The sequence below is a fragment of the Alosa alosa genome, chromosome 5 (assembly GCF_017589495.1).
Source record: "Alosa alosa isolate M-15738 ecotype Scorff River chromosome 5, AALO_Geno_1.1, whole genome shotgun sequence".
Taxonomy (NCBI): domain Eukaryota; kingdom Metazoa; phylum Chordata; class Actinopteri; order Clupeiformes; family Clupeidae; genus Alosa; species Alosa alosa.
The window spans coordinates 33,248,997-33,263,358 of record NC_063193.1 but is presented as its reverse complement, the minus strand read 5'-3'; the positions used below and the strand labels follow the sequence as shown (position 1 = coordinate 33,263,358).

The following is a 14,362-nucleotide window of genomic DNA, read 5'->3' as shown; positions in this document are numbered from 1 at the left end:
ACAGAATCAGCATTCATTTTGTTGTTGATCAGCAGGACCGGGTTCCCCTCGGTGGAGTAGAGTTGCCACTGGACCGGGACTGGCTCTCCTTGGTGCGGGTTCCTGGGGTTCAAACACAGCACATGAGGGTCTGCTGCCTAGCATAGAGCCAACGAGGGCCAATCACACCGAACCTCACACACTTTGGGCTAAAGCTGTTTTGGATCAGTACCAAAGGCCGCACCTTTAAGATTAGGTAGGTAATGGTCATTTATAATAAAATATTAGTCTTAAATTGGAGGGGATTAGGATTGGATTGATGGTCTAGTTGAGATTGGTTAAAATATGTTTTTTATTGGTATGGTTTTTGTTCAGGCTTAGACTAGAGTTTTGATACTTTGCAAAGCAAATGTTTCAGTTCAACGGGCAATCAAATTGCACCCTGCACATTTGGCTGTAGGAGGTTGGAATAGCGCACAGCTGCGATCAGAAACACAAGATGAGTGTCATCCGTGTGAACTAGAGCAAAGCTTTGGGCTGTTTTTGCGGTTATTGCTATACAATTGGGGTGGGGCTGGGAAATGACCAGGTCAGACTCCAACAGTCACACTCTAAAAAGCGATGTGATAAAATGACACATTGCTGTGTGTGTGCTCAGGGACAACACATTTTGTGTCAATTTCAACACAGCAATTATGTGGAGATAGCTGAATTGTTTGGCTGGCTGGGTGAAAGACAGTTTAAAATACTGGATTTTTTTTGTTAAATAGCTGAAATTTGTCTTTAACCTTTCACCCAGCCACATAATTTCTGTTGTCATTTTAACACATCACTTTTTAGAGTGTGAGTTCGAGTTTGGTTAAAATATGGTAGTGTTTTCTTCAGGCTTAGACTAGAGTTGTGATCATTTGCAAACTAAAGGAGGTGTAACTGGAATGGGGTTGGAGTTTGGAGGTGCTGTTGCTGTTAAGTGGATGGTTACATAACGTGGGCTTGAAGATGGCTGAAGACAGGTGACGCGTGGTTGTGCTAGACTAATATAATGAAGACTTGTGGTAAACTAACGTAACACTGCAAATGGTTGTGCTAGACTAACATAATGAAGACTTGTGGTAAACTAACATAACACCGCAAATGGTTGTATGGTTATATGTGACCTTCATGTACATGTGCATAGCATGAATTATTAGTGGCTGTGGTCAGGGAGAGGTTTTAACTTTAGGCAGTTCGAAGCTACAGCATGCCAAGGTTTGTGTGTAGCTGCGTGTGGTGTTGTGTCCTCCTCACCCGGTCTTGGCGAAGTTGGTCCAGTAGGCGATCATGTACCCGGAGAGCGTGCGGTGGCGAGGGAGGTAGCCCAGGGGCGTGTCGAAGGGCTTGCCGAAGACGTACTGCACGTCGTCCGCGTGGTCAGCCTCCATCCAGCTGGGGTAGACGGGCATGCGCGAGGGCATGTTGAACACGTACGAGTACGTACGCCGCGCCTGCCTACGGGACACACACACACACACACACACACAGTACAAACACACACACATGCACACACACACACATACATACACACACACACACACATGCACACACACTCACACATGCACACACACACACACACACACACACACACACACACACACAGTACAAACACACACACACAGTACAAACACACACACATGCACACACACACACACACACACACACACACACACACACACACACACACACACACATGCACACACTCACACATGCACACACACACACACACACAGTACAAACACACACACATGTGCACACACACACACATGCACACACACACACGCACACACACACACATTAAGAAAGTACACACCTACTCTAAAACAAATACACATACACACTCATTTTGATGCAGTTCTAAAAGACATCACTCAACCTTATACTTCTGATCTGGGTGGTTTATCTGATTTTGTTACCAGACAGAAAGAACGTTCTTAAATGACAACACCTGCAGTATATGCACAACCTGATTAACCCTTCAGTCTCTGTGCATCTGAAGATGGCCACTCAGATTTACTTTGCGCGCATCTGAAGATGGCCACTCAGATTTACTTTGCGTGCTTGGCGTGCATCTGAAGATGGCCACTCAGATTTACTTTGCGTGCTTGGCGTGCATCTGAAGATGGCCACTCAGATTTACTTTGCGTGCTTGGTGTGCATCTGAAGATGGCCGGTCAGATTTACTTTGCGTGCTTGGCGTGCATCTGAAGATGGCCGGTCAGATTTATTTTGCGTGCTTGGCTTACTTTGTGTGCTTGGCGTGCATCTGAAGATGGCCGATCAGATTTACTTTGCGTGCTTGGCGTGCATCTGAAGATGGCCGGTCAGATTTACTTTGCGTGCTTGGCGTGCATCTGAAGATGGCCGGTCAGATTTACTTTGCGTGCTTGGCGTGCACCTGAAGATGGCCGGTCAGATTTACTTTGCGTGCTTGGCGTGCAGCTGCAGGGCGATCTGCGTGGGCACGAAGAACAGGAAGTCCGTCTCGATGTCCACCGCGGTCTTCTTGATGGTGGCCTGCTCCGGGTTTGGCCCCCAGGGCTCGGAGTAGGTGGTGAAGGAGGACTCGGCGGCCGCAGTGCCCTTCTCTCTGGTCAGGCCGCCCAGCAGCTCCTTAAGCTCCTCCCTTTATGGGAGAACAACAGCCAAGAACACACACACACACACACACACACACACACACACACACACACACAACACACACACACACACACACACACACACACACAGACAACACACACACACACACACACACACACACACACACACACACACACACACACACACACACACACACACACACACACACACACACTCCCTTTATGGGAGAACAACGGAAGAGGGATTTACAGTGATCTTCTTCTACAATCCACAGTCTTAAAATATGGTACACACACACTCACACACACACACACACAAACACACACACACTCACACTCACACTCACACACACATACACACACAGACACAAACACACACAGACACACACACACACACACACACACACAGACACAGAGTGTGTCTGAGACGTACGGGTGGGTTGTCTTGTACTTGTGGTTGATGGAGGGGATGTCCATACCAGCAAACAAGTGGCCGTCCATGCTGTTGGTCCCAGCAATGTAGTCGAACTGGGCGGCGTTGTGGAAGAGCTTACTGGGGTGGTCGGGGATGAAGTCTCCATCCACCACTGGAGCCAGCTCTAACATGTACAGTACTGGGTCTGGGAGCAAAGATCAGCAAGGTCAGTGCTATAGAACAGATCACACACACATGCACACATTAATACCTGCCTTACGCACACACTCTCACACACACACACACACACACACACACACACACACACACACACTTGTAAAGGGTTTGAATTCTTCTCCATCTGTGCATATCATTAATGCTGTTGAAGTATTAAATAAGTGAATCAGTGGGGTGGTGGTTAAGGAGCTGTGTGTGTGTGTGTGTGTGTGTGTGTGTGTGTGTGTGTGTGTGTGTGTGTGTGTGAGAGTGTGTTTGGATTTCCTCTATGCTTTATAAGCTTCTAAAGTACAAGTATGTCAGCACTGGCTGTACCGTGTGCTAATCTCATGGGAGAACATGAGGGGTATTTCAAATTTGCCATAATAATTCCATGCGAGAGAGAGTAAACAAAGATGGATGTGGGGCATCTCCATAGCAACCTTTGCCCATCTCCGACAGGGCCAGTTTCCCGGCCGTGGTAAGGGCCAGGGGATCAGTCATCTTTAGACAGGCCGCCATGTTCTCCTGCTGCCTGCAGCCCACCTTCTCTGCAATCTGCACGCATTCAAGCACACAACACAGAGACACTTAATGTATGCGTGTGTGTGTGAGTGTGTGTGTGTGTGTGTGTGTGTGTGTGTGACTGTGTGTGTGCCTGTGTGCGTGTGTGTGTGTGTGTGTGTGAGTGTGTGTGTGTGTGTGTGTGACTGTGTGTGTGCCTGTGTGTGCGTGTGTGTGTGTGTGTGTGTGTGTATGTGTGTGTGTGTGTGTGTGTGTGTGCGCGTGAGTGCGTGAACATATCTCTAAGTGTTCATTAAATTGTGCATCATTTACTCTAAGGGTGTGCAACGTCTTTCCAGCAACTTAAGTTAAATCAGACGAATGTTTCATCTGACACGTTTCAGACTAGATGGGGGCAGTAGCTCCCCCTTGTGCCATGGCATAGGATATAAAAGCGTTCTCAAAGCAAGTGTTGCTTACTGTAATAGACCCTTTTATCAGCATCACAAGGCTTCCGTTTTAACATTCCATATGTTATCTTAATGCAGAGGAAGTAGATTGGGAACCAAATAGAATGTTCAAGCATTGTTTTTGTTTTTATTGTTGAAAGGGTCAATATGCACATACTGGCCTCTGGGGTGGCGTACTGTATGTCTTCCTAACAGCCCTAGCCTTCACTTCACTTGTCCTGCATTTGAACTGAACTCAAGTGATGAAAGTTTCATCTGAATGAAAGCATGGCAGTGATGGTAGCGGAGGTCTTACCTTGCGCGCCATGCCCAGTGGGTCCCTCTGAAGCGCCCAGGGGCTCAGTGCCACCCCACACTGGGAGATGGCACGACGGAAGAGGCCCTGGTTGTACGGGGAGAGCATCTGGCACAGACACACACACACACACACACACACACACACACAGTCAGAGAGTGAGTACACACGGGACACTCAGTATCCAGGAGAGATTAAACCATCTTGCTTTTTAAATATTTAAGCATGTTTTCTCTAATGTTGTTGAGGAGGATGTTTCTTTGCGAGCTGTGGAGGGGCGTCATCATGTTGTGCACCGCAGTGGGATAATGTGACAGAGCTGGGGGGGCCATGTGTCAGCCCCAGGGTGCGGGCAGCCGGGGCGTTGAGAGGCGGTGGGGGTGAGTGGGGGTGGGGGGCAGGATGGGGGGGTTGAGAGGCGGTGGGGGTGAGTGGGGGTGGGGGGCGGGATGGGGGTGGGTTGAGAGGCGGTGGGGGTGAGTGGGTGTTGGGGCGGGGTGAGGGCCGGGATCTTACCTGGTAATTCACGCTGGCAGACCCGGCTGACTGGCCAAAGACGGTGATGTTGTCCACATCGCCACCGAACGAGCGGAGATTCCTGTGCACCCAGGCGATCGCCGCGTGTTGGTCCCACAGCCCGTAGTTCCCTAGAGGAACAGAGTGCATTACAGTAGCAGGTCAGGCTACGCTCTCACATGGCAGAGTGTGTGTGTGTGTGTGTGTGTGTGTGTGTGTGTGTGTGTGTGTGTTAGATGGGTCATGTGAATATTACATAAAGAACATTATAGCTCAGCAGGAGCAAACATACACAGAGATCTTTATTTTGTGTATGGGTATGAGTCATGTTTTGAAAAAGCATTAGTAATGAGAGAGTACAAAACCAGCATGCTTAAGGGGAAAGTAGCCATGGGTTTGATAGATGCCATCTGTTACAGGCTATTATTCAAAGCAGGCAGTAAATGTCAACAGCAACGTGAATGCTTGCAGTGTTTGTGGTTAGTTATTCACACAATTACATGAGTAAGTACATGCAGCAAAACACTGAGAAGAAAGGCGTGTGTGAGGTTTCGATTTCATGTCATAGGTGTGCCTTTTGGCTCCAGTTATATACAGTTTGAGTCTCAGAACAGTGAGGTTTTTCGATTTCATGTCATAGGTGTGCCTTTTGGCTCCAGTTATAGGTGTGAGGAGTTTCGGTGTTCATGTCCTGCAGAGTGTGCCTTTTGGCTCCCAGTTATATACAGTTTGAGTCTCAAGAACAGTGAGGTGTTTTGATTTCATGTCATAGGTGTGCCTTTTGGCTCCAGTTATATACAGTTTGAGTCTCAGAACAGTGAGGTTTCGACCATGTCATAGGTGTGCCTTTTGGCTCCAGTTATATACAGTTTGAGTCTCAGAACAGTGAGGTGTTTCGATTTCATGTCATAGGTGTGCCTTTGGCTCCAGTTAAGGCTACAGTTTGAGTCCTTCAGAACAGTGAGGTTTCGATTTCATGTCATAGGTGTGCCTTTTGGCTCCAGTTATACAGTTTGAGTCTCAGAACAGTGAGGTTTCGATTTCATGTCATAGGTGTGCCTTTTGGCTCAGTTATATACAGTTTGAGTCTCAGAACAGTGAGGGTGTTTCGATTTCATGTCATAGGTGTGCCTTTTGGCTCCAGTTATATACAGTTTGAGTCTCAGAACAGTGAGGTTTCGATTTCATGTCATAGGTGTGCCTTTTGGCTCCAGTTATATACAGTTTGAGTCTCAGAACAGTGAGGTTTCGATTTCATGTCATAGGTGTGCCTTTTGGCTCCAGTTATATACAGTTTGAGTCTCAGAACAGTGAGGTTTCGTGCCTTTGGCTCCAGTTATATTTGACAGAACAGTTTGAGTCTCAGAACAGTGAGTGTTTTGATTTCATGTCATAGGTGTGCCTTTTGAAACCAGTTATATACAGTTTGAGTCTCAGAACAGTGAGGTTTTGTTTCATGTCATGGGGTGTACTTTTGAAACCAGTTATATACAGTTTGAATCCAGAACAGTGAGGTTTTTCGATTTCATGTCATAGGTGTGCCTTTTGGCTCCAGTTATATACAGTTTGAGTCTCAGAACAGTGAGGTTTCGCCATCACTCCTCTAGCTGGTAAACAGCTTTACAATAAGGATTGTCTTGTTAGTGGCAAGTACAGTAGTTGCATCCTTGTGTTCTCCTTTGGTGACATATGTCAAGGGCGCAAATTAAGAGTTAGTATTCTGCTTAGGACCTAATTTACCCCTTCTGCCAACTTACACACAAAAGAAACCTAGATGCTCATAGATAACTGCCATCTCCTTGCTGTCGTACTAAAGAAGTGTATAGTATCTTAAAGGGTGCAGGTAGAGAGGGGAGAGTACAGTATACCCACCGGCCCTCCAGCCCAGGTCTCAGAGGTACTAACCTGCCGCTCGACTGCAATGCCAAAAAGCCAGACTCTGTGCTATGGCAGTCAGAGCGCATACTAAACTGCAGGCACTCACAGTATGAGACACTAAGTGCACGAGTTTGAGCAATGGACCACGGCCCAAAATGGCTTCTTAACATACATGTATGTGTACATACAGTTCCCCATACAGTCTAATGCAGTTTAATATATATGTACATACGGTTCACCATGCAGTTTAATGCAGTTTAATATATATGTTAATACGGATCACCATGCAGTTTAATGCAGTTTAATATATATGTACATACGGTTCACCCTACAGTCTAATGCAGTTTAATATATATGTACATACGGTTCACCATGCAGTTTAATGCAGTTTAATATATATGTACATACGGTTCACCATGCAGTTTAATGCAGTTTAATATATGTGTACTGTACTGTACATACTGTACATGCGGTTCCCCCTACAGTCTACTGCAGTTTAATATACGTGTACTGTACATGCGGTTCCCCCTACAGTCTAACGCAGTTTAATGTATGTGTACATACGGTTCACCATGCAGTCTAATGTAGTGTAATACAGTTTAATGTAGTCTTATGTAGTTTAAAGGAGAATTCCGGTGTGATATTGACCTAAAGTGTATTGAAACATGATACAGAGTGTGAACGTATGTCTCATAGCCCATCTCGAAATAATTCAGTGGAAATGCATGAATTCCAGTTGCTGCTACTGGAAGAAACTGGAATCCATGCATTTTCACTGAATTATTTTGGAATCTGATCCCCTTATCATACCTGTTCATTCTTACCGTTAATTTCGACTTATAAAACTAAATTCAAGATGGCTGCAAACGCTAAACTTAGTGGAAGATACTGTCTGTATAAATCGTCTTGTAAGTAAACTACCAGTGCTTTTCAAAGTTCTCAATGTCTCGTTTTAAATGTCAGGGCCCTCAGAAGTCTACCAATGAAGTGTGGAGATACATTGAGCCTCGTAAATGGGTGTAAAACAGTGATTTATTTGCATGGCTAGCCCGATGCGAGAAGCACCACTATTGAAAAAGCTGTTGGTAGCATCGGCTAACTAAGCCAGATTTTGGAGTGCAGGGGACAAGCCGAGATGGGCTATGAGACATACGTTCACACTCGGTATCATGTTTCAATACACTTTGGGTCAATATCACACCGGAATTCTCCTTTAATGTATGTGTACTGTGTACTTCGGTTTGTCTGTAGAAACCCTCACCACACTACCACAGAAGTGTAATTATATTTTGAGCATTGTTAGTGTTATAAAATAGCGACGTGGCACCTTGCCCTGTTAGCATCACTATTAGCCCATTCAGTGATAACGCAAATAAACGGTCTTGCTCAAAACTCCACCAATTACTGTAAGTTTGCTTTCAATCAAAAGTTTGAAGTTCCTAACTACCGTAAATAGAGCCTAGGTTGTTTTTACTCCGAAGTAACACTTTAATGTATGTGTATATATGATACCCGCTGCAATGTAATGTGTAGTGTAATGCAGTTTAATATATGTATGGCATCCTCTGCAGTCCAACCTGGCAGTCTGGAGTCACCCGTGCTGAGGAAGCCCAGCGTGCCCACGCGGTAGTTCACCGTCACCACGATGACTTTGCCCCGGTCCGCCATCTCCTTGCCGTCATACAGAGAGTTGCCCATGAAGCTGACGTCGTTGGAGGCCCCGAGGAGGAAGGCTCCCCCAAACAGGTACACCATCACAGGCAGCCCAGTGGACACTGAGCAGGACACATGAGGGACGGAGAAAAGCATCAGGACACATGAGGGACGGAGAAAAGCATCAGGACACATTAGGACACATCAGGACACATGAGGGAGAAAAGCATCAGGACACATCAGGACACATGAGGGACGGAGAAAAGCATCAGGACACATTAGGACACATCAGGACACATGAGGGAGAAAAGCATCAGGACACATGAGGGAGAAAAGCATCAGGACACATGAGGACACATCAGGACACATGAGGGAGAAAAGCATCAGGACACATCAGGACACATGAGGGAGAAAAGCATCAGGACACATGAGAGAGAAAAGCATCAGGACACATCAGGACACATGAGGGAGAAAAGCATCAGAAAAGCATCAAAACGTACAGTATGAGAGACGGAGAAAAGCATCAGGTCTGGTCTGGTTTACAATAATATGGCTGCTGCTATTTAAAAGTCTATTCAGCAGTTTAGTAGAACACATCTTACGTTGTGATATCCCATTTTAAACATAGTAAAAAACACTAGACAAAACAACTGAGCCTATATACAGTGTACACAAAGGGAAAGCTGCCTCAGGCCAAAGAGGAAAGAATTGATCAAAAACACCATTCAGCCGCCCCTTGTTTTGTGTTCTTGGTGAGAGCTGGAAACACAGCTCACGGCTTAGAATTAGATTACGTGTCAGTGTTTGAAGTTCCCCACCTTTTCTGCCTTGGGGGACGAAAATGTTGAGGTACAAGCAGTCCTCGCTGCCGTGGGAACCAGACTGCATGAGTGTCACCTGCAGGCACCTGTCACGATACTTGGTGGCTTTCAGAACACCTGTGTCAAAAACAGCCCGGAGGCGGCGCCATTAGTGATCTACCTGAAGACCCTTGGGTTGAAATATTTGACTTAAAATAAATCCAGAGAATATCTAGAAAAATATTTCTGTTAGTTTTGATAGCCCAAGACTGAAAGAGAACTTCAATAGAGATCTCCACTGAGAAAAAGCTTTTTGTCTAGATCTACGCTTAATCGTTATACGGGAATCCCCATCCTTCTAACCCCAAAGTTCACCTCAGCATAGACAAGAGTCCCTAGACCCTGACCACATCCACCACCTGACTATACCTCTAACGGCAAACCAGTCTAAGCCGGCTCGGTAAGTAAGTTTAAAAAGGTGTTTCCTTACCGTCCCATCCTGGGTGGGGTTTGGGCTTTTCGAACCTCGCTGGGATGTCTGCGAAGGGAACCCCCTTGAACACGTCCACAGAGTGGACCAGTCCCATTCTGTGGTTCTTCCCTTGCACCATGCCCCCTTCAGTGTACACCACTCCCAGCTACAGAAAAGGAGAGTGTCAGTGTCAGCCAGCCCACACAAAACACATACAGATATGACAGGAGTGTGTTGTGTGTGTGTTGTTTATAAAACATTACAATAAATGCCATTTATGGAAACATTCCTATAAACAGCACTGTTGTTAGGCAATTCCACGGAAAATTGACTTTTTGTCACATCCAAAATGCCAGTGAAATGCCTTGGGATTTGTATGATGTGAATGATAACATTCATTTTTTTGTGCATTTTTTCTCATGTACATTCTTCAGCTAAAAATAGCAAATGCTCAAATTTCATGTAATCATTCACATCATACCTATCACCAGGGTGCGATTTGTGTAAAAACCAGAGGGGGTGATTTTGAATAAGTTTGTAACCCCCAAAAAAAAAAAAAAAATAGTAATGTCATGGCTAATAATACCCTATATTGTTTTTTACACCTTTGTAACATTTTAGTTTTAGTTTACCGTGGTGTATGACTTTAAACAGTGTGCTTGGTATGATGATCAGCTCCTCTAATGCAGGGTAGGACTACGTTTTGACAAGCATACAAATTCACCTTGTTCTTGCCTCCATCCTTTCTGTATTTGTTGTGTAAAAAAACGTTGTATATGATGGCACTGAAGTCTTAAGTTAGTGAATTGGCTAACAGTGTTAGTTGGTAACCAAATAGCCTTGCGCTACACGCTGCGTAGGCTATGTGCATTCTCTCTCCTGCTGATTTGCGTTCAGTAGCCAAGTGCGTAATATTGCAAAAGTTGAAAAAATAAATGTGTTTATTGTAGCCTACAGAAAATAAATAGCCTATCATACTGTCAGTTAATTGCCTACAGTGCAGTGAAGAGTTTGGAGAGTAAAGTTATAGGGTAACTTGAAGTTTTATGAAAATAATTTACGAACCAGCAGGCGCGCCTGCAGGTGTACGTCCGTACGCACTGTGCGTACCATCACTCAACAACGAGAGAAAATATATCTTGTGTGTGTGTGTATATTCACACCATATTGGCCTACCATTCCTTTCCAACTATGCACAGTATCCCATTAGTTGAACGCCATCAGGCTATTTACAATTTTCTATTAAGTAAAGTTAGTGAACACTAATCAAAATTAACGCGCACACATGTTTGAGCAGGAGAGAACGCACGAAGGCACGCATAGGCTACTTGTTTTCTTTTACTCGGCTTTCTATATGGTTATCAGCACACAATGTTGAGCTAATTCACTAACTCAATACTCATCATGGATATCACAAGTTTAAACAACGAAAACAGAAAGGATGGAGGCAGCAAAGCTAGAGGAGCTATTCAAGATGGCCAAGAACAAGGTTGGCTAAGCAATTGGTGTGCTTGTCAGAACGACTGCATTACAGCTGTTTAAAGCCAGACGTTACAGTACGCTATAACACAACTAAAGGTAGCTTTAGCCTGTATAGGGATGTATAAAGTTGCCCAAATGAATAGGTAATTGTAGACGTTGTTGTTGCATTATTGCATGTGGATGTTGTTATGCTATGTATGCACGAACCTAAAGGAAAAATACTGTTTGTTTGTGGGTTTATTTCGGGGGTGCGCACCATAGCATTAATTCCTGCAGGCGCCCCTGCGAACCAGAACATAAAGACCATGAAGCTTCTATTTCTTGCAGCTGTTAAAACACCCGCTAGATAGTTTAAATACCCACCAACATTCGTTTTTGCCGTACAGATTATTTCTAAAAGTTATTTGTCTACTACTGGATGATTTATCAAACGAGTGCTTTCTCGTTCGTCCTCCGCAAACTACAGGTGTTTCTGTAGAGAGCCATTGAATAAGCGATGCCAAGCAATTTCTGTGACATTCAGCAAATATCTCCTCATTTAATGTATGTTCCTTCGGACAATAGGCCTACGTTCTACTCTACGTGCAGTTGTCCTCCATCTCAGTTGCATCAGTTTTCTAATTTTGAAGGTTCTAAAACATTATTATGCTTCACTGAATCCTTCTCGTTTTCTTTCATTTGTCCAGCTAACTTTTCCATTGAACCTAGCCATTTATGATGGATTACACACTCGACATTCTGAAATGTCCTGCACGATCAAGGCCAAATTAAGTTATCACGCAGCCACTGTGTCAGCAGCATTAGTGCTGACGGTGATAGTGCGTTTCTGATGTCAGATTATTATGTAGGCTAGCCTACTAGATTGTTCTCACGTTGCAGCGCTTTACTTATATGAAGTAATCAATATGAGGGGCAGAGGAGGATAAATGTTGTCCCCCTCGACGATAAAAATAATTTAGCAGAGGTAGGGATAGGAAAACCATAGGGGGGGAATCCTAACCATCCCCCCCTACAAATCGCACCCTGCCTATCACATTGTATTGGCGTTATGGGTGTTACAAAAAATGTAATTTTCCATGGAATTGCCCTGTTGTTAATACATCAATGTAAAAAAAACAACACAATTACAAGTACCAATTATGAAGTAGCCTAATTCAAAGAATTATGGCAACAATTATGATACTTACACTGGCACCTGCTGTGCTGCCCAGATACAGGGCCGAAACTATAAAAATCACTCCAGCCACAGACATCCTAACAGAGGGTCTTGCTAACACAAATACTCTGCTGAGTAACTGTGCCTCTAGCTGCACAACTGGACACTCTTTCTCCTGCTGAGGAGATGTCCTTTTATACGGCTGCGCTACGGTACACTTTCTTCAGGGAGAGAAAATAAATGACCTTCAGGCCTGTTTGTTTGCATGGTCAGATAAGACGTGCTCCACCAATCGGATTTTAGAGTAATCAATTTCCCCTAGCTAATCACTTTGGAAGTGGGTAGCCTACTCTGCAAGTGTGCAAGCGTGCATGTATCATATCTAATTACATATCCCAAGACAACCGTTTACTTTGGCTGGAGGATGACATATAAGGTACTTGCCAAAACACCTCATCTAAAATTTGATTAAATATCTACTAAGTCAATGGAAATTTGATCAAGATTTTAGTTAGATGAATATACAGTTTGAAATGGATTTAATCACTAGCGTGTAATCTTTAGTAGTTACACATTCCCCAACATGTTTGGCAGGAGCAAACAGGAGTGATGAGAAAGCATCACCTGTCGACATCCCTTTAATCCTGGCCACAGTTCATAACAAGCTGTTTACATCTCCCGCCAGCTGAGTGCTTCACAGACAAAGAGGCCGCCTCTTATCTTCACAGATACAGTAGGACCTGTTGATGCCATCATTATGTCCACTTACAGAAAATCAAGTTCCAGTAGATGTCTAGAGTAACATTTGGAAACTGGCACATACTGTGCAAGCCTCCACCCATGCACCTCAGGTTATCAAACTGACCATCAAGGATGACAGTGCTGTGTGATGTAATTGTTGACTTAGTGCCTACACCTAAAACAATGAGGTATGGTTTAAAAGTGTATGAGGCATAATTAATTTTAAATAAATGTAAGTGACTTCATTTACACCTCTTTGCCCTAAGAGGCAGCTGTGTTTTCTAGTGGTAAGAAGACGTCAAGTGATGGGGAAAGAGCGACTTTAGGTCTAACCTACGTTCAGATTATAGTTGGATTTGGCAGACGCGTTTGTCCAGAGTGACATACAAATAACAACAATACAATAGTTAAATTTAACAGTGAACAATTTACAATGTTGGTAAGACTACATAAGGAGAATAGCAATAATAAACAACAATGTCAATTCAATAAATAGCCTAATGGAAATAAATACATAATAGGCCTATACAAACCATGACACATGGGAAAGGCTTATTAAACTAAGTGCATGTTGATAAGATACTTTAGACCCCTCTTGAAAGACCCAAAACTACCACAGGAACGGAAAGCACTGGGCAACTCATTCCACCAACAGGAAGACACAACAGGCATATTTTTCGCAGCTGCCGGCGTCCGTTTTGTAGAGGTGTGTGTGTGTGAGAGAGAGCGAAGTCATTTCAGGTCAGAGTGACTGGTTGAAAGTATGAGAAAGTTCACACCCTTTAGGTCGTAGGCTACTGTAGCTGGATTTCCCGTTCCCACAACAATCAGACTGCTTTCATATTTGGATGAAGATATTTTCTCTGTCCATCTGATCTGGTAACCTGAATGCAGCCTGCAATTAAACACAACCCGCAACATTTTGTTCATTGCATTTAATGTGTTGGCCTAGCATACTCAGAACAACTGTGCTACAACGGCTTACAAGGTGGTCAATGTAGCCAAAGTTAAATCCCAAGTTGACTATATTTCAAAGAAAACTAAAGATAGGCCTGATAAATCAAATAACACACTTGACCCACCAGGGCGTAATGGATGGTGAATAGCGAAAAAGCGTCACCTACCGGGTTTTAATCATGCATATCACGGGAG

General features: G+C 44.3%; 1 protein-coding gene across 1 annotated transcript in view; it reads right to left on the bottom strand.

The window, feature by feature from the left end:
- The window catches only part of LOC125294299 (bile salt-activated lipase-like), a 12,798-nt gene extending 174 nt beyond the window's left edge, over nucleotides 1-12,624 (bottom strand). The window contains exons 1-11 of the mRNA XM_048242857.1: nucleotides 12,501-12,624; nucleotides 9,850-9,997; nucleotides 9,378-9,497; nucleotides 8,484-8,681; nucleotides 5,029-5,159; nucleotides 4,513-4,620; nucleotides 3,687-3,801; nucleotides 3,046-3,232; nucleotides 2,435-2,638; nucleotides 1,267-1,467; nucleotides 1-102 (exon numbers count right to left, since the gene is read on the bottom strand). The exon at nucleotides 1-102 is cut by the window's left edge and continues 174 nt beyond it. Of these exons, the coding sequence (XP_048098814.1) occupies nucleotides 1-102; nucleotides 1,267-1,467; nucleotides 2,435-2,638; nucleotides 3,046-3,232; nucleotides 3,687-3,801; nucleotides 4,513-4,620; nucleotides 5,029-5,159; nucleotides 8,484-8,681; nucleotides 9,378-9,497; nucleotides 9,850-9,997; nucleotides 12,501-12,566 (1,580 nt within the window). The 5' untranslated portion in view covers nucleotides 12,567-12,624. The remainder of the gene's footprint in view (nucleotides 103-1,266; nucleotides 1,468-2,434; nucleotides 2,639-3,045; nucleotides 3,233-3,686; nucleotides 3,802-4,512; nucleotides 4,621-5,028; nucleotides 5,160-8,483; nucleotides 8,682-9,377; nucleotides 9,498-9,849; nucleotides 9,998-12,500) is intronic.
- Nucleotides 12,625-14,362: the final 1,738 nt, after the last annotated feature.